We start from the raw sequence: 20,868 nt of genomic DNA on the forward strand, positions 1-20,868 counted from the left end.
AAGTCACACAACTTGCATTGTAGGTGTAGGTGACACGGAGGTCTGCCACTCCTTCATACAGTGATTTACTTATTTTTTTTTAAATACATTCTTACTGAAATACAGAAAACCTACAGTAGTGCACTGCTACATTTTCCACATTGTTATGATGGCCTATCACATACAAAGTGCTCAGGACAGGACTGGTGTGTAGCGTACAGTGTATTTCACAAAGTTTATTCATTTGTGCTGAAATGACATTAAATCTTAAACATATTCTTCTCTCCTCGTCCACGCTGTTTCTGGAGCAGTTAATCAGGTACCGATTTTTTTTTTTTTTTTTTAAAGAAAGAAAGTAAAATAAAAAAGTCAAAAAGGGAACGGATATCCACCTCCCTCTCGTAAGTGAATGTGTCTGTGCATGTGTTGTGTGTGTCCACCAGTAGCTGCAGCTTGTGTTGCCCGTAGGATACAAAGAAGGTGATAGAAAATTTAGACGTACGTACGGTGGAGGAGGGGATACGTTTGATTCTGTGTTGCCTCATCTCCTCTCTCGATAAGTGGTTAAACCCCCTGTCAGACAGTGATAAGCACCAATGGCTCAGTGGTATAAAATTAGTGGGTGGGGTAAGGATGCAGAAACTAAGTGGTGGGGAGGGCGACTGTGTTTGTGTGAACAGACATGATGGAGAAGTAAAGACAGTGACGTAGGTGGGTGTTAATGTCTCTGGGTTGTAGAGGGGGTATCCGCGGTGGAGTGTTTCTGCACCTGCATGTGTGTGTATATAAGTGTACGTGTATGTGTGTGCTTGTGTCTCGGTCTCAGTCGCTCACACCACCGTGGCAGGTCTGCGGTCCATCTCCTCCTCCAACTTCACCATCTGCTGCATGTCCTTGGCCTTTGAGGAGACAGAAATCACAGTTAGACAGATGCACAGACACAGAAACTAAATCTCACACTCGGCCACATCCACACTAATGTCTGTTCATTTTAAAATGGCATTTTGGAAGAATATGATTTCCATAGACACAAGAATTTTAGAACCGTTTCAGAAATAACCTCCATCTATACTAACGCTCTAGAAAATGCAAATCATGACCGTTCACATACACTGGGAAAGTGGTGTCACGATACTGGAAGCTCGAACTTGGATTGGATATTTAATACCAATTTTGACATGATAGGACATTGGACATAAAATTCAATTTTTTATTAAACATAAATATAACAAGGCGATAACATAATGCCAACTTTTTTTTCCGGTTAGTAGCAGAGAACAGCTGAATGATTTCAAGAAAGCGCAGCTGGTACTGGTGCATTGATAATGCAGAAAATGAGTACTGAAAGCGTTTTAAATATTCAGAACTGATATATAAAGATAACAATAAATCTACTTTTGACAACACTACACTGGGCATGTGCGTACCAGTGAAGACAGAAAGGAGATTGTCTACTCGGTTGGTTGCTTAGTTACAAAAAATACTACAGAGACAACGAAAAGTAAGTCCAGAGGTTTCTTTGCTTGTACCAACAACGAGGTAGAACTATTAGTAAAAGTTACACATTAGTATAAGACAGTCAAGGCGGCAGATAACGTATTAGGAGGTGTTGCAAAGCAAGTGGGGCGACATATTAGAGAGGTACTGGGAGCATTATCAATCGCCGTTGGAAGCCATGGTGATGGGAAATGAGGACCCACCATGGTGTCTTTGTGTTGTAGTTGTTGCTACTGTTATTGTTGCCATGACTTGATGTTGTGTTGTCTTGCTGTTGTTATTGCTGAAGCCATTGTGTCATGAATAGGTTCTATTTTGTAATTGTATTTTTTATATAACAGTGTCTTGGAGCAGAGAAATTATTGTTTCCTGCCCAGGGACTAAAGATATCAAAATTAGCTTATAGCTAAATCTGGTGCAGCTAAAAAGCTGTGCACTGTCCCTGTTTTTAAAGATACCTCACTGAAGATATGCAGGCATAGCTATAATGTTTTTACTTGACATGCCATGAATGATAGGGTTGGAAATTAAGTTTTTTGTCTACCTGCCATTGTGGCAGATGGATTCCAAAATCTACCAGCCACTCAGTAGATTACAATTGTGTTTTTGGCTGGTGAGTGAAGCAAATAGCATATTCTGCCAGCATTTGGCTGGTGGCTGGTACTAATTTCCAACCCAGGATAAGACCCTATCAGAAAATGAACCTCAGTGTCTGTGTCATCGTTTTTAAAAATCTGTTTCCCCCTGTCCAGACTAAAACAGAGTCAGCAGCATTTTTAAAGGTCTCCATCTTAGGGCTTCTTAAAATAACTTGGCATAAACATAGCAATAGTTACATATTCTGAATGTTACACAAAGGTCAACTTTCATGTCTTTTTTTCCACTTGCCCAGTCGGGCAAAATTTTTAGAAATCTACTTGCCCGAAGTAGATTTTTACTTGCCCCTATACAAACTGTTTTATTTATTAAACTGTTTTATAAATTAACAGCAAAGACTTTGTGTTTGGGAAACTTGATATGTCTTTAAAATACTACCTCTTTATATCGTGCTTCTGAAATTTACAGCACACTGTTCAATCCATTGTTTGAATTTGGCCACATCCTCTATCAGCACCCGTAAAGAACTCCTGTTTCCAGGATAATTGAAACACTCTCTTGTGCTTCAGCTCATAAATTTTGTCTTTTCCCTGGCGCCATTTTCTTACAAGAGCTTGATTGGTACAGAGATGAGAACGAAGCGAGATGGCTCACTCTTTGGCTACTTCTATCATCAGCTCTTGGAAAAACAATGTGTTTTCTTTTTTAGCGCTTGCCCAATCTGGCCAGTGAGTTGCTAGGTTGACGTGGCATTTGATTTGCTCCAGGTGATCGGGCAGTCCTTGTTGTTGAGTCATGGTATGTCATTAGTTTATCTCACCTGTTTATGTAGTTTCTATTATCTGTTCATCAGTAAGAGACACATCGGTTTCTACCTTGGTAATAATCCTCTCTGTTGGGTGCATTTCCTTGCACACTGTTGCAGGTAATTTAAACCACATGCTTTGTAGGAGTGTTGTGTAATGGTTGCCACAAAATGTCTGCAGTGGGACACTGTCACATACTATGAAAGCAAATGATTATGAGCTGGAGTGAAAGCACAGTGGGGCAGGTTGGGAGCTGGCTGTTTTTGCTTAGTAATAGCTGGTGAGTCATGGTGATAAATGACTCAAGCTGCTCGTTGGCACTGCTGACACCCCGAGAGCTGCAGACTACAAATGTGGGAATGGGATTTTACAATACAAAGAAAATGAATCACTTTCTTTCTTCTGTCTTTTTTTTTTTTTTTTTTTAATTTTAAATCTTGCAATCTCTTCAAAGGCGGACCTGTCATGTACTATTTCCCTGCTTTAATCAGTGGTGAGTCACTTCCAGAGTGCTCATTGTAGTAGTCAATTAAAAGGAAGGAAAATACAGATTTTAAAGGAATATTTCACCCACAAAGTTATTGTTTGTAAATCAGTTACTTAACCTGTGTTACATTCAATTTGTTTGCATGCCTCAACGGTGAATGAAGAATCCAAAAACTGAGGGAAATTTTTGATAAATTGGAGTAAAAGGGGGCTGCGTTTAATTAAAGCAAAAATTATCAAAACTTGTGCAGTATAATCAAAGTCTCAATTATCCAGTTGTTTACTCAGTACCTTACAAACGCATGCATTTTAGCTGAAACCTTAAAACTAAACTAAAAATGAACCTTATCTATGCTCTCTCTTCAAAGCCAGACTCCACTGACAAAAACAGCAATTTTACCTGGCTGAACACGGGAGCTGCTCGTCTACTGCTGCCTTTATTGGTTGTTTGTGTTATTGTGTGACTTTGGTGTTTTAAAGAGATAGCTTAGACAGAAGTTGCACAATAAAACAAACCCATCAAGGCAGCGGTAGACCAGTAGCTTCTGTGTTCAGCGAGGTAAAATTACTGTTTTTGTCAATGGAGTCTGGCTGTTAGGAGAGCAGTGATAAGTTTCACTTTCGGTTCAGTTCCCTGTCGGTAAGGGCTGTCTGTTTGGGAAGTGCTGAGCATACAACTCAATTAATGAAACGTACACTGCATGAGTTGTGTGAGTTTGTAAATGGATGATTGGATATAGTTTTCTGCCCCCTTTTAATCCAAAAACGTCAAGAAATTTCTGTTTTCGGATTCTTCCTTCATCAAGGAGGCATGCAAGAAAAGCTCTCCACAAACTCAGTGCAACACAGTTTGAGTAACTGATATACATATGGTCATTTTGTGTGTGTGAAGTATACCTTGAACAGTCTCAGCAGCAAATTGAGGCATTAAAATATGAGTAATGTACAGAGAGGTAGAAGGGAGACAGATGGAAGCAAACATGATGACAAAGTGATGCACTGACAGAAAGGTGGAATCAGAGGTAGAGTTGAGTGAGATGGAGATGCCTACCTTGAACCTGTTTGTTTGCATGGTGTGATTTCAAAAGCTGTGCCGGAAGAAGCAAATCATATTAAAAACAAATGAATATGTGCATACATGTAAGACATGTACGGGTAACGGAGTGTGACTGATGGCAAAATAAAATGATAGATGGAGATATGAGACCTTCATATGCAAAGTGAACTATACTTGGTAGTGTGCACGTATTATATATAGGGTAGAGAAACAGTTCGGCCAGGTGGCACACTGAAGAAACATTGAGACTCTGATTCTTTAAGATGGACTTTGTGTTTATTTTGTGGGATGAACATGGGTGTTTGTCTGAAGGGTCTCTTGAGGCAGCTATGTGTAACACTTCCTGTAAAACTAATTACAGTTTACATCACAGATGACAGAAACTGCAGCCATTACAGTATCTAGGGAAGAAATCAGCCAGAGAGCTGCACTGGTCCCCCGTCTTGAGTTTCATTTACACTTAAAAAGCCAGTGAAGCACAAAGGACCATAAACTGAGAGAGGTTCAGGTGTCTGCAGGAAGTGGGGCTAATAAATGCTGTGGTTGGACAGCAGGCAGCTGATGGCAAACATGCAAGTTATCTTGAGTAATCGTTTTTGGTAGTCGCATGTTGCCTGTAGGGTTCAGTTTTTGTTATTTAGTGTCGTACCTGCTCATTGAACTTCTCCAGTTTCTCTAACTGTTCTCTCTGGTTTTTCTCTAGCTGCTCCATCTCCTTCTGATGCTTCATGGCCAGCTGCAGATACACCAGGGACAAAATATTATAATGATGTAGTTACTGTTTCGTAAGTAAGCAGTTAATTATTTGAACATTGAGTCTCAGACAATGACTAACGACTGGGCCATACCGCCGGCCTGAGCAAAGCATGTGCATTGTGGAACCTTTGGGGTTTTATTTCAGTGCCCATGTTAACAGGTTAGAGAAGCCGCACTGCTTATCTACGGATTCTGAGTCTTTTCCATGCAACTTGCTGCTTCTCAGCAAAACTAGAGAGTGAAATGATCTGTTGATAGTGATATTGACATCATACCAGTAACTTCCATATCTGCAGTATATGTCCCAGCCATGAAACTTCCTGTTTCTGTTCCAAATTAAAAGCCATATAGTGTTTCTGTAGACAGAATTCCAATGACACAAGGCTTTTATTGTAAAGTATTTGCAGGACTGTGTTGTGGAAACTGTTGTGACTTACACAGCTCCATATAGGTCTGTGTGGACACCAGGGCTGCAACTTATGATTATGTTCACCATCAATTAATCTGTCAATTGTTTTCTTAATTAAATGATGATTTGTTTTGTCTATAAAAAGTAAAAAACGGTTAAAAATGTCAATCAGTGTTTCCCAAAGCCCAAAATCATGTCCTCAAATGTCTTGTTTTTGTCCATAACCCAAAGATACTCAGTTTACACAGAGGAGTAAAGAAACCAGAAAATATTCACATTTAAGAAGCTGGAATCAGACAATTTGGACTGTTTTTTCTGAAAATTCACTCAAGGTGTTATAGTCAAAGATCAGCGACAGCAAAGGTTTTTTTCCTCTCTTTCTATTACTGTGAGGAAACCAAAAACATCCATCAAACTGAATTGCTTTGGATTCATCTCGTATTTGTTTTAGTAAATTTGCTGTATTGTTTTCACCTATATTGTATTTGTAGTACTGATCTCCACACACACTCTGTAAGTTCACTACAGAACAGGTTGTGTCACACAGAAAGCAGAATGTTTTTTTTACAAAGTAGAAACATTTCCTATTATTTATACTGTAAAATTAAATAAAAATCCTGTAATAGCAGTTGATACTCAAATATTCGTATAGTATTAATCCACTGTGTAGTGAACTGGGAGAATCCCTGGTGTCTTTTTTAGGTAACAAAATATTTAAACAAGTAAACAGTAAACAACCCACCCTCTTCCTCTCATCCAGGAACTTCTTGGTGTTGCTGCTGTTTAACTCTCGCACTCTCCTGAATAGCACAAAGGGCAGAACCATGGCGTTACAATTCTAACGTAACAATCCAACAGCTGAACGATGACATGATAATAGATGGATGCAGTGTGTGTGTGACGCACCTCTCTCTCTCTGCCTTGTTTTTTATGGACTTGTCCTGGCTGATGGCTTTACTGTTTTCCATGGACATCTTGGCCTGGTTGGCCCGCATCTCTTTGCTCTGCCTGAAATTGTGTACCACAAGAAAACTTTGTCACAATCAGCATTTACAGTGACACTAACACTCAAAGCTGCAAGCAACAGTTAGGCAACTGGAGTTTCATTTTAGTGATCCACAGGGTTGCTGCCCCTGTGGATCTGATCACCTGCAGTAAATGAGTGTACACACGTGCATCTCTATGTGCATGTGTGCATGGATGTGTGTGTTTGAGCCTCTCACCGTTCATGGATGAGTTTGAGCTGCATGGTCTGCTGCTCCTGGACGGTGGCCAGGAGTTTCTTGAGGTGTTCGCACTGCTGTGTGACGTGGCTGTCCTTCATCTCCTGCTCCTCGCTGCTGTGACTACTGATCAGCTCCGACCACTCTTTAGTGTGCTGCGCTGTAATGTCCTTTACCTACACACACACACACAAACCTCAATCAGTTATACACAGCTGAGGCTCTTGTCATCCTCACAGCTATTAACTTTGTGTAAAGAGTGCTGGCTTAGGGTAATAAGTTTTGTGTTACCTTGACTTTGTGATCGGCGATCAGTGTTTGGATCTTATCCTCTGTCTCCTTCTTCAGCTCTTGGCAGTTGTTTTCCCTGTGAGCAAACCACACACATGTAAGTGATGATTTTAGACCATGCCAGTCAAATTCTGTGGGATTTCAGTTTCAAGAGGCCTTACAGATCAAACTGAGTGTCCTTTAGGTTTTCCAAAAGCTTGTGTAAAAGTTCTGCCTTTGGAGTTCTAATTTTTTTTATCTGATATTGTAGTAAAAATCTATTATTATTATTATTATTATTATTATTATTATTATTATTATTATTATTATTATTATGTTTAAGATTTAAGGTTTTGATTTACCAAAATTGGCTATTTGAAAAGCATATTACACAAACTGGCTCAAACATCAACAGACCTGTAGTCTGGCTCACAGGATGTAGTCTGTTGGTATAAAGCCTGCCATTGGCCACTTATTTCAGACAGAAATACATTTCCAAAATTTTAGTTGCTACGTGAAAGTAGTCTCACATAGCCAGACCTATTTCCACTCTTTGTTATAGCGCTGTGCGTAAAACAACCACCGAGCTAGTGACCTACACGCTAAAACATCTTTTAATGTTTTATGTTGCGTTTACTGTTGTAGGGATATAGACATTGCCAGGGCTCACCTCCCTATGTGTAAATGTTTCACCAAAATAAGTTCCCTCGTAACACTGTTTTGCAAGGGGCTGCATCCTGGGCTTAAGGCGACCCAAGACAGGTGTGATTGGTTTTAAGAAGCAAACTACCCACAGCGACCAAGAGGTCTGGCTATGCAAGATAAGCAGACTTGGTATCACTGAATCTGAATTCAGAATGTCTACAGGTATAAACAAGTTAAATTTAAGACTTTTTAAGAGCTTTCAATACCACTTCACATGAAATTTAAGACCAAACTTGCAATGGAAATACACACCAAAAGCGAAAATATAGTCTTTCCAAATAAACACATTGATGTCACTTCAAAATGAACAGTAAAAAATGACCGTGACAATACTTTCTGTGTTTACAACTCTACATGTGCAATTCCACCACCCTGATCCCCATTTTACATTTAAAACTCCTTTGTCATACAGTGCTGTTTGCTTTGTAAACATTTCCAGGCTCTGGCTTTAACCACCATGAGTAATTGCTGTTTGTCCTTTAAGCTATTCATCTGTGCACTTGCATTTTACCCATTAATGACTCATGGTGTGATCGAAGTGTGCGAAGGGGGCAAACATAGGGGCACTGTGCACATACAAGTTTTGTAGTTTTGTGTTGAAGTTTGGTATCCCGTCGTGTGGTGTCTCCCTCCTGTTAAAATTATGTTTCCCATGACACCAATGCAAAAAATTACATCGGTGATGTGACTAACAAACATTTAAGATCCATTCAATCTGAATTGAAGACGATTTAATACTTTTTAAGGCCTTTTATTGGTAAATGTGTATTTAAGAATTAGTAAACACAGTAAACCCGGGCAATGCAGTGATGTCAGTACATGCATACATTTTAGATTTTTCCCCCTCACAAAATGTTGAACATGTTAGTTTCTCTGTTTTCAAATTACCCTCGTTTCTTGATGGCTTTCTCTAGTAGTTTCTCCAGAGTTGTCTTCTCTTTATCATGCTGAGACACCATCTTGTCCACCTGGGAGCAGTGGGCTTTCTGCATTGTATTCTGATCCTATTGAGAAAAAAACCATGTATCACAAGTATTTATCCATGCTGTGGGACTGCAGTTGTGACCTGTACTGAGACTGTATTAAGCATAAGACAGATATCAAAGCAAAACAGGCAGCTGCAATATGAAACTGTGATTACTATTTTAAAAGCATAATATGTTGTCGCCTACATCATGTAATGAACCAGCAGTCGTCTTCATTCAGTCAGCAGATGGTACTTTAATACATGCGTTACAAGAATAGGACTTAATAATATGATAATTAATCAGCCTCTATGAATGAGCCAGCACCCACCACTGTCTCTATGGAGCTCCGGTCAAAGGAAAAGCTACTTTAGCAAGTCTAATTTCTTACGCAACGTTAGTGATGTGGCTGCATTTACGTCTGAGTGTAATGTTGGTGTGTATGCATGTGTGTGCAGGTGATGAAGCAGCAGTCAGTGGAAGATAAAAGCTTGAGCCGGCCCTCCACCTCGCCTCCTCACTGTCCCTCTGAGCATCAATGACTGTCCAGGACAAGCGGCAGCCTCTTTGCATCACCAACAGACAGGTCGGCACTAAAACAATCACCCACCTTTGAGTGTTTCTTCTTTAAAGTGTTGAGCTCCTTCTGTTGCTTTTTAATCAGTTTAAGGTACGTCTGCAGGGGGAGAGGAGAGCAGGTATTGATTTCATGCAGGAGGTTATGTTAAGAAAAGACTTTGAGCGTAATAGCTTTATCAAGAAAAGACAAGATAATTACATACAATTAGTAGAAGGTTCTTAGAAATAGTGCAGCATTAGGTGCTTGTAATTACTTAAAGTTAGCTATCATAACTGCTTAGTTTTACTATTAAGTCATTTTAACACTATTGTGGTATTAAAGTGAGGTCACATTACACCTCGGTCCTACTAATCTTCACCCTATAAAAAACCCTAAGAAGTATTTATAGTTCAATTAGTAACTTTGGAGCCTGTACGTGCTAGATGATACCTTCTTGGTACTTAAAGGGATACTTCACCCACAAATGATCATTAAGTAGGGGTGTAATACACCAGTTTCATAATGATATGATATTATATCGATACTTTAGACAACAATACGATATTTTCCGATATTACAAAGTCTGCCACGATACGATTAAGTTGTCTGCGATCGATATTAAGCGATATTATTTGGCCACTGTTGGTTTAAGTCACTGCATCTCCTGACAGAACAGTAAAATTGAATTTCAGCCTGCATGCATGTTTATCAGCCGAACATTGTTAAAACAGAGCAGCTAATGTTGCTAAAGCAAGAAGCTAGCAGAGTGAGACGTTACGTCGTGTTTTATCCCCTAACATCATCATCTACATACAGCATGTGCTCTGTCTGTTGCCCTGTATTTTCTCTGAAATCCAAAATAATTCCACTCTGCTGATTTATTCCAGAGTAAATAACATTATCCTCATCGTTTTTCTCTCAGCTGCCTGCCATCTGCCTGCTGCTGTCTGATAGTGGCAGACTTTCAAATTAAAAGCCTATCCTAAAGATGACTATATGGATCAATGTTTTCACTTTGCATCTATGTGACTGGATTATTACACCCCTAATATCAAGTACTAGGGGTGTAACGATCCTCGATCTTTCGAGGGAAAAAGTCCGCTGGCTGCTTTATGCAGTGTAAACATGCTTAAGCTAATAATGTGTCACTAGCAAAAAAAAAATTGTTTTGTCTCTAAATCTTGACGGTTATACTGAGCTGAATTTGAAATTGAATTCGAGTTGACATTGTTAAACAATGTTGCTGTTAATCTGTGTTTTATGACTGTTGGGAGAAGTTTACCTTCAGGGTTTCAGGGTTTTAAGACAGACAGACATGAAGTTTTATGAAAAAGATGATGGTTTGGGTTAAAAGAAAAGGGCCCTTCCAGAAACGTCTCTGGCAAAAAGCCCGAAGGTTAACTTATCCTATGTGCTATTTTACGCAAGTTAGTGCAGCCAGTTTAAAGTAAACTTTACTGCACTTATTATTTATGTGTTGTATTTGTCTTTTTTGGCCAAAAGCAAGAAAAGAAAGGGATGGCAACTTCTTCTGTAACAGACTGTGTTAAATGGGCAGTTAATATCATTTCATATCAATCACAGGCCCCTAAATCACACCAAATCAAAATAATATCCTATTGTGATGAAACTGGTGATTTACACCCCTATCAAGTACTCACCTTGTGTTACATTGAATTCGTTAAGCAAACTTTGTTTTTCCTCGCATGCCTCTTTGGTAAACAACGAATCCAAAAACTGAGAAAATTCTTGCTGAATTGGAGTAGAGGGGGGACGGCATTTAACAACAGCAAAACTATATCAAAACATCTGTTTACAAACTCACACAACTCCTGAAGTATAATCCAAGTATCATTTATCAATATTAACTGCAGAGAATTTCTTTTAACCAGTTACACATGCCTGTCTACAGGTTAATTTTACTCAATTTTACTTTTGCTCTTCAGTTTACTGCACTGTGCACCACTTGGGTCTGGTGGGAGTGAGCTAGTGACGCCGTTCATTGGGCGATTACAGGTAGATACGCCGACCCGACCCAACAGCGTTTCTGAGAAAACATTGTGCCCATCCTCCGGTTATATTTTGAGCCACAAACTCCCTTTAGCACTGTAAGCACCATTAGTGGTGTCAGCACTGCTGGTGGTGCTAACATAGATAACGATGCTAAAGGGTCTCTGTGGTTAAAAATGAGGCCTCTTACTCACTGGAGCGACCTGGGGAGATCGAGGGTGGCCACTGTGCTTCCACAGAAAAACAGTCCGCCACTGGGATGTCATTACCAGCAGTACTTGTGAATGAACGGCGCAGCTAGCTACCTCTCACCTTACACAGCTGGTGTGCATTGCAGAGTGGTTAAGGCTAGCTCACAGTGGAGGTCATGGGGTGGGCGGTGGGCACTATGTTTACACATTAACGCAGCTAGCAAACAGGAAATAAAATAAAAAGGCATGACATTTACATCACAAAACTTCACCACTAAATGGACAGTGCTTTGAAATGCAGTGCTAAAGCTCACGAGTCAATGGAGAGCTGAAAAGCCTCTTGTATTTCACAACATATTGGAATTTTTTTCTTAAAAGTTAATCAGTTAGTCACTGGTTAATGGGTTATCAGGGCGATCAAAAGTAAAACTAATTGAAACTGACATAGCTATGAGTAAGTATATGACTGGATAAATGATACTGGGATTATACGGCACGAGTTGTGTGAGAGTTCGTTCACAGTGGTGACATACAAAACACAAAAGTTTCTTCACGAATTTAAGGTAACGCAGGGTGAGTATTTGAATTAGAAATAATCAATTTGTGGGTGAAGTATTCTTTTCAGTAATTAAACAATTACCTCTTGAACAGTTACTGCAATATTACGTATTCTGTAACGCTGTACAGTATAGTTTGTGTCACAGACTGAGCTGTTATGTTGAGTGTAAGGAGTTCAGTCACTAACCTTCATTTGTTTTAAGTCTTCAATGCTGACATTAGGCACGAGTGCAGTATCTGAAACGGCAGAGAACAGTTACATTCATGTCAACACAGTGTACATACAGTATACATGTTTTAGTGTCAGTACATACCTTTCTTGGTTTCTGCTGTGTTGTTTTGGGCGGAGTTGGAGGTCTGAGCCATGTCTGAGCTGGCCTGGGGTGTCACACTGGCCTTCACAGTGTCTCCTTTACCCTTTCCCTTCTTGTCATTCTTTGAGCTTCCACTTGGAACATCTGCTATGTCGTTCTATGAAAAAGAAATGATACATTTAGATGGCAAATGACAATCTTTTTATTGTTTAGATGCAGTTTTATCTAAGTACAGAGTACGTGAGTTAACCCTGGACATATCCAGTCAGTCAGGTACAGTTTGAGGTGCGTGTGTGTTGTCTGTGTACCGTGTCGATCCCCAACGCCTTCATCTGGTCAGCTCTTTTTTCTGCTATGGTCAAGAACTTCTTTGGGTCCGATAGGGCATCCACAATTGCTGAAATGGATAGAACAATTTATTATAGAACAGAGAAAAGATTCATTGATAAATTGGTGGTTTGAAGGGTTGTTCGCCATTTGTATAATGTCCAAACATCCCTTATGCAGCACTCCAAATTACTTTTATTTCAAGCTGACAAACTTGAGGTTAAAGGGACTCTCATCTGTAATGCAATTAATCATTCTAGATTGTTTGCGTGAGTCGCTGCGTGTTGGAGATATCAGCCGTAGAGATGTCTCCAATATAATGGAACTAGATGGTGCTCAAAGCATCAAGAAATCCATCTGCAAAACTCAGCATCGATGTCTCCTTGCAGAAATCATGACTCAGTTGCTCCAGATAATCCACAGACCTTGTTGTGAGCAGTTTCGTGTAGGAACTATTTTCTTTCAGCCAAACTACACCCTTATCACTTTGCACAAGGAAGCATTCATGGACCAAAAGGTCGTGCTTTTAACAGCACAACATGATGTAAACATTTATGGCATCATCCTCGCCTGAGCGCACAGTAGATGCACACTTCCCTCTGTTCAAAGTGATACAGTTGGTGGGTGTAGTTCAGCAGAAAGAAAATAGTTCCTACATGAAACTGCTCGCAACAAGGTCTGTGGATTATCTTGAGTAACCACATCATGATTTTTATAAAGAGACATTACTGATGAGTTTTTAAATGCATTGTTTTGGCGCTGCAAGCCCACTTAGTTAAATTAGATTGGAGGGAAGGCAGACATCTCTACAGCTGATATCTCCAACGCTCGGCAACTCACACCAGACCAATCTAGATTGATAAATAGCACTACAAGTAAGAGGAAAAATGAACCGTCCCTTTTATAATTAAGGCAATCTGAGATAATTCTCTTCAAGGAGCCATCTCTGAAGTAGTCAAAACAACATTTCTTTTGACTGTAACCAAAATGTTAAGGCAGTAAATAAAGTGTTAGCATTTATGAGAGCAGAGTGAGATTAAATCTATCCTACTCTTGCATGATTAATTACTGCCTCATTCTGCTGAGAGTCAAGACTGGGGTAAGATCTGTCTTGCTCAAACAGTTTCTTAAGGAAAGGATTTTATATGTCTGAGCTCCTCGTACAGTGCCGTGTGTCTGTCTGGGAAGTGATTCTGGCAGCAGATCTTACAGAAAGCAGCTAATGGTTACAGTAATGGTTCCTCAGCGCAGGCCCCTTGGCTTTATTTAATGACAACTCCAATTGTCCTGCTCATTTGTATGCTTCTGCCTGTTTTAAACTGTCTATTACTGCAGACTCACTGTCATCATCATTTGCACCATGCCATTACTCTGAGTACCAACCCAAGGCAGAGAGTCAGTGAGCGGCAGACAGTCGCCTCACTTTCCTTTTTTCCTCTCCTCCCTACAGGCTACAGAAACAACTTTAATATCAGCCATGAATAAACACAGCACTAAAACAAAGTATGTATGAAACAAACTCGTAATTCTGACAAACATAAAGTAACACACAAAGTTTTTTTAATTGATGTGTGTGTGTGTTTCTGCTCTCACCTCCGAAGCCGTCGGGCACGTAGGTCTTGAGGATGATTTGGCAGAAGATGGTGGGCAATGACAGGGGCTTGTTGCCCTCGTTCCTCAGCGAGATGTGACGGTAGCCAGCCTGCAGGCCGTCCAGAGGCAGGATGCGCTGGCCAATCAGCTTGTTGTTGTCGTCGTAGACGGCGATGCGCAGTACCGCCAGATCCGGTAAGATCACCTAGGAGGGAGGGACGAGGGGAAGTGGAGGGTGGGACGGAGAAGGAGCCAGAATAAAGTTAAAAAAAGATGTGTTGAGGAACAGGGGAGGCAAAGGCATGTGAGGACAGAAAGTGAGGCGGAAAATAAAAGTCACAGGAGTCGGTCATCAGCCCTGTGGAACTGTGGGAAGTCTGCTTAACTCATTCTGGGTTGGAATTAAGCTAACAACTATTTTGCAAGCGTTGCAGTAAAACAGGGTCTGTTTTAAAGCACAAACAGCATCATTAAAGGGGAAGGTCAAGGATGAAACTGCAGGGGACACTATCAGGGGACGGTCACAGTGTGATACAGGGAAAAGGCATGATAGCGCAGTAACACAGCATATCTGACTGCTGACAAGGCCATCACCTACACGCACACACACACACACACACACACACACACACACACACGGAGTGAAGTAAATCTTGTAATATGTATGTGTATGTAACTTGTGTCCGTGGATGAGCTTGTGTGCACACCCTTGGAAAAAAAAACAAAAAAAAAACAGAGCGAGAGTCTTAACCAGCCTTGTGTGTGTGTGTGGAGATAAGTGAACGGAGAGAGGGGGATGATTAATACCTAGACGATGAGGAAGGTAAGAGATAAGGACGAAGAATACTCCCTGGAGATGAATGAGCGGAAGCGCCCGCTTGTGTGTATGCTTACACAAATGTAGCCTGATGTACTGTACGCGAGGGGCGCTGGTGTGTGTTGTTCGCTCTGAGTCATCTTGACAGTGCCGTGTATGCATGCAAAAGGTGTGGCAGTATTTGAGGGCATTTGTGTGTGTGTGTTGGTGTGTGTAGACATGAGAAACGAGTCTTGCCAGCAGCTCTGCCTGTGATGCCCCTCTGATAGCACTGTGTAAGTTTATATGTGTGTGTGTGTGTGAGTGAGAGAGTAGAGCAGCACTGCGGCAGGCTGTGATTGATGGTGTGTGTTAGGAAGCTGGAGTCACAGTCATGGCTGAGAGACTCCTCATTCTGCTGAGAGCAGCACTATTACACACACACACACACACACACGTTTCTCTCCCCCTCTTTTGCTCTTTATATCTCTAATCTCTCCTTCATCCCTCTGTTTGTTTATGTTGTTCCTTTCTTCTCGCTGTCCTTTGATTCTTCCCCTTTCTTCCTCAGCGAACCAAAGAAGGCAAACTAGAAGCCTGGATCTTCCTCCTCTTCTTCCCCTCTCTACGCTTTGGTTTGTGATACTTTTGCAGATGACCACATTCGCAAGAGTATCACAATCCATTCCCTCTATTTGTCTTTTCTACATTTTAACATTACTTTTCCGTCTTGCCCTCCTCTCTTATCTTTACTCTTGCTCGTACTGCCATCTTATATTTGTCTTTTCCTTCCCTAGAATGAGCAGCTCCTGTTGTCACTGAGACCTTTCTTCCAATCCAAATCCTCTCCTTCACCTCCCTGTACTCAAATATCAAAGCTCTCATCACGATGCAGATGGCATTCATGCAGCACATTCGTTTTACCTCACTGTATCTCCACCTCCTCCTCACCCAAGACTCCCCCTTTTCCTGCCCTTCTTGCTACCTTTCTGAAGACGAAGGGCTCCTCGTTGTAGGCTGGGTTCAGTCCGTTGTTCATCACCATGCGTGTGCGGAACTCCTTGCGGATGGTGTCTGTTGGCAGACCGTACATGTCGACCTCAACGTACGTGCCGATTTTCTTGTCTGACAGGAACTGTCCAGAGAACACCTGAAGAAGAACGGAGGGCAGCGTTAGGAATCTTATTTAATTAGTCATTATTCATTTTCAAATGTCCCTTATGCAGCACTCCAAACTACATTTCCTCTTACCTGTAATGCAGTTTATCAATCTAGATTGTTCTGGTGTGAGTCGCTGAGTGTTGGAGATATCAGCCGTATAAATGTCTGCCTTCTCTCCAGGATAATGAAAGTAGATGGCGCTCAGCTTGTTGCTTAAAAAACATACATTTAAGAAACTAATGAAAGTGCTCATAACAAGGTCTGTGGATTATCTTGAGTAACCAGGTCATGATTTCTGGAAACGGACATTGCTGTTGAGTTTTTTAAATGTATGTTTTAAAAGCAACAAGTTGAGTGCCCTCTAGTTTCATTATACTGGAGAGAAGGCAGACATCAACACAGCTGATATCTCCAACACTCAGCAACTCACACCAAAACAGTCTAGACTGATAAATAGCACAACAGGTAGGAGGAAATATCTTTTAACTTCAAGTATGTCTGCTTGAAATAAAAGTCGTCTGGAGTGCTGCATATACGAAAATGAACCTATTATACGAACCACCAATTAATCAGTGAAACTTTTCTTTTCACTGTTATATAATAAGTTGTTTTGTGTGTTTCAGCAATTGTGGATGCCCTATCGGACCCAAAGAAGTTCTTGACCATAGCAGAAAAAAGAGCTGACCACATGAAGGCGTTGGGGATTGACACTTGGCAACTCACACCAGAACAATCTAGACTGACGAACAGCACTACAGGTAAGAGGAAAAATGTGTTTTTTTCATTTTGGGGCGATGTAAAGATATGTGTATATGTGCTATATGTGTATGTGTAATAAGACAACAAAGATAACTAACTGCCTCCTTGAGGGTGTACCATGAAGCAAGTTCAACAGAGCCAGACTTTTTTTTAGGCTGAGCTGGCTCAACAAACACTAAGTCCCAGCCAGAGATAAGCTCGGCTTTCACATTCAGGCCATATACACATTACCATGAATTAGTAAAATCACATGTTCAGCACAAATTGATCGATCACATGCCGGTCTTTCCTGTCTTTAAAGAATACTGAGTAAAATGAAAGTATTGCAGTAAAAATCTACACTTTTGCTTCAATTATAGCCAGTGTGAAATGCTGGCGAAAAAATACTTCTTGTGTTAATTCACAAGTTATCATATATTTTTTATCACTCTGTTCATTTCTAATGTGGCAGCTGCACATACTACAGCTCTAAAACTTCAAACTTGATGTTGCAGATTTAAACATTACACTCAAAAAATCAAGACCTTTTTAAACATTTAAAACCAGAGTGTGTACACTTGTTTTCTACAATGCAAGCGCTGCATTTATACCAATTTCTCTCAGCTGAGAATCTGTATCGCTCAGAGACTGATTATTGACTACAGAGTGATGATAAAGGATTTGATTGATTGATGACTCTGATCATAAACTAGTCTGGACCAGGTTAGCCACGCAGCGTGTATTTCCACAGTGATATCGCCAGGTTAAAAGAGAGCCGACTTTGTGACATTAAAAACTCTGACTATAGACTCAACATATCTCGCTAACCCATGATGCTATTCTCACCTCTTGGTACACCCCTCTGGAGCAGGATACAACACACCAAGCCTCAAACTACTCCCTGTATCAATATGACTATTTAATTTTATAAGTAATAGTTTTATGCTAAAATATTGTTGTTGTTTTTTAAATTCATTTTTGGGATTTCCTGCACGATTGAAGTGCCAGGTGATCTGACCTGTACACTGCAGGTTGCAGCAATGACACCATCCACCGGCGTCTCTGAGAAAGGGTCAAACATCCTGTCTGACCGCCGCATGAAGTCGGGCTTCAGCAGGTACCTGACACACACACACACATGCAGTGTATAAGGAACGTGCACACACAACAAAATTTATGTACCTTTTAGAGTAAATGTGGGAACACTGATGTTATGAAACACATAATCCTGATACTGAAATGCCAGAATGTTTATAAATATTTTAGTTTCAATTAAGCAGTCTATCGGGAATAAGGAGGTACAGTATAGGAAGGCACTAGGGCTTTGTGTGTGTTAACCCGGGGCCCAGCAGAGGGGCATTAGGAATGATGGGCGTCTGCAGAAGCCCTGATCTTCCCACATATGAGATTTCCAGCATTAGCAGTGAAATCTGTGCCCTCGGGGACAGTATTAGAGCCAAGGGACGCAGACAGGAAGAGATAGATGACTGCAGAGAGCCTCAGAGGCGGGTTAAGAGGAGCCCGCTTCTCCAAAGCACTCATTGGCTCTCAGGGCAGACAGTAGCTATGGTTGCTGCTGGCAACCACTAATGAGATGTGACAAGCTTTAATTGATGAGCTTTGGAGAAGGGAGGGATGGGATGGATGGAAATGAGCTAAGGACAGGAGCGTGGAACTGTTCTCACCCGCAGGAGCCGTTGTACTCGTACTTTCCCTGGTTCAACTGCATGGCCAGATCTACGAGAGACAGGATGAGAGAAGTGTTCAGGAACTAGACACAGTTACTCACACAGACATTTAATCTGAAAACAATAACAGTTTATTTCCGCCTTTATCTGCGGAGTTTTTTTACATCTTCCTCCTTTTCTCCCTCCAACCATTCATCCCTCCATCACAGACTCCACCTCCTGTGTGACCCCCCTCCAGGCTGACACATGCTCAGCTCCCAGCAGGCCATATGGTCCGACCCCCTTTTGCCTCTGGCTATGGGGCAGCAGCTGTTTTCCAACAGGCATCACTCACTGCATAGGTGTGTATGTGGAGCAGCAGCTCATGAAAGTGTGTGTGTCTAACAGAAATAGAGTGAACAGATGAAGTGGGTGAGTGCAGTAGGAGGTGTCATGCATGCATAATCTGATGCTGCAAAAAAATGACATGCACTTGCAGAGATGAGGATCTAATTTGTGTTATGTGTCCACAGGTGTGTGTGTACGGTTATGCAAGACAATGACAGACCGTGGTGAGGATCTATTTTTATGTCAATATGGTGAAAATGTTTTATTTACCTGATCTTGCATATAGTGTTGTTTTTCTAGAGAGAAATAGCCAGAAATAGCAGCATGGTTTCCCAAAACAACATTTCTGCATTTTCATTTGTTTGTAACGGTCTCGGCATGTAGTTGCTACATGCTGTTGTAGCCTGCTGCCTGCATTCATTTAAGATTTCCTTAATCCTGCTCAGTTGCTCACGTCATGTATTTTATGCTTTTTTTTGGGCTCCTGTCAGTCTACTTTCATGTTGTCATGTAATTTTTTGCTGTCACCATTAAAGGTCCAGTGTGTAAGATTTAGGGGGATTTAGTGGCATCTAGCTGTGAGGATTAGGGGTGAGTCCGTTTACACGTGTTTGAGATCATAAACCGTTATGAAAAATCAGTACACAAATTTTTTTTTTTTTTTTTTTTTTTAGGGGGAGGGGGGTGACACTAATTGTTGACTAACTGTGAATACGACAAGAAATGGTATGAGACCGGGTTTGGCAACAGGTCAGTATCCTACGTGCTCCGTTCTATTAATAAAACGGCGCATTCGTTAAGGGGGTCGTTCGCCAGGGGGCTACAATGAGTACCAGGCCATCAAATCACAGCATCCGCTAGGGGTGGGAATCTTTGGGCACCTCACGATTCAATTACGATCACGATTCAGGGGCTAGGATTCGATTATAAAACGATTATTGATGCATCTTTAATTTATGTATATTGATGCACTTTTTCACAACACGCATTTCTTTTTGTCTCACTGAATAAGCATTCAACACTTGCAATTTTTAAAAACAGTGCATTTGTAATAAGAAAGAGTTGAATTCATTTCCATTATATTTTATTAAACATATAAATGGAAATGCTTGCAAACTGGAAAGTTACAACTTCGTTGTACGGAACCAAAGGTAACAACAGGTATCTTAAATCACAAGATAAAATGTTAGAGTAACAAATGATTCGGTGGCGATAGACATCCACGCATCACATGTAACTGCGACCCTACCTGCCTGCCTTCAACAGTGAGGCCATGACTTCTGTTTTGGTTTGATGGTAGAGTGTCGGTGAAATAGCGTTGGGATGGGATGGTGTATCTGGGCTCCAGTGTATGCAGCAGTGCTCGAAATCCCTGATTTTCCACGACAGAATAAGGACGCAAATCCTTGGCAATAAATGCCGTGATGGCCTTTGTAATTCGCTTCGCCTTTTCTGATGAGGGTGGCAGCTTTTTAATTGCTTCCTTGATTGTTCTCTGGTCGGTAGCGCCACTAGTTGCAGCAGCAACAACAGCCTGCCGTCTCCCTGACTCCTCCGTCAGGTGGAATCGAGTTACATGGCTTCTCATGTTTGTTGTGTTGCCAAAGTATTTTATTTTAGCACGACACAGCTTACATATAACGTGGCTCTTGTCCAGTTTGCTTCCGCCGTCAACGTTGTAGAAGCCGAAGTATTTCCACACATCTGCTTTTAAATTAGAAGAAGCTGTTCAGCTCTCACGGCGAAGTGGGTAGCGGTCAGCCATGTTTGTTTTCCTCTGTGCGCGTGTCGGCGTGTCTGCTCCAGGTGCGCATCCCAAAGTGTCCCGGAGACGACGCGTACCGCACTTCTTAGTT

The 20,868-nt window shown here is 41.1% G+C and overlaps 1 protein-coding gene across 3 annotated transcripts in view; it reads right to left on the reverse strand.

Moving 5' to 3' along the window:
- Positions 1-271: 271 nt before the first annotated feature.
- The window catches only part of plcb4b (phospholipase C, beta 4b), a 147,987-nt gene continuing 127,390 nt past the window's right edge, over positions 272-20,868 (reverse strand). For 2 of the 3 annotated variants that reach the window (XM_033649148.2, XM_078173673.1), the window contains 16 exons: positions 18,683-18,734; positions 18,016-18,118; positions 16,084-16,248; positions 14,303-14,507; positions 12,691-12,779; positions 12,383-12,539; positions 12,256-12,305; positions 9,361-9,426; positions 8,674-8,789; positions 7,102-7,177; positions 6,811-6,986; positions 6,494-6,595; positions 6,330-6,387; positions 5,072-5,158; positions 4,417-4,453; positions 272-878 (listed from right to left, as the gene is read on the reverse strand). In XM_033649148.2, the coding sequence (XP_033505039.1) occupies positions 802-878; positions 4,417-4,453; positions 5,072-5,158; positions 6,330-6,387; positions 6,494-6,595; positions 6,811-6,986; positions 7,102-7,177; positions 8,674-8,789; positions 9,361-9,426; positions 12,256-12,305; positions 12,383-12,539; positions 12,691-12,779; positions 14,303-14,507; positions 16,084-16,248; positions 18,016-18,118; positions 18,683-18,734 (1,616 nt within the window). In that variant the 3' untranslated portion in view covers positions 272-801. The remainder of the gene's footprint in view (positions 879-4,416; positions 4,454-5,071; positions 5,159-6,329; positions 6,388-6,493; positions 6,596-6,810; positions 6,987-7,101; positions 7,178-8,673; positions 8,790-9,360; positions 9,427-12,255; positions 12,306-12,382; positions 12,540-12,690; positions 12,780-14,302; positions 14,508-16,083; positions 16,249-18,015; positions 18,119-18,682; positions 18,735-20,868) is intronic. The other variant, XM_033649149.2, reaches the window with a different exon arrangement.

The sequence above is a fragment of the Epinephelus lanceolatus genome, chromosome 13 (genome assembly GCF_041903045.1).
Source record: "Epinephelus lanceolatus isolate andai-2023 chromosome 13, ASM4190304v1, whole genome shotgun sequence".
In the NCBI taxonomy this organism is placed as follows: domain Eukaryota; kingdom Metazoa; phylum Chordata; class Actinopteri; order Perciformes; family Serranidae; genus Epinephelus; species Epinephelus lanceolatus.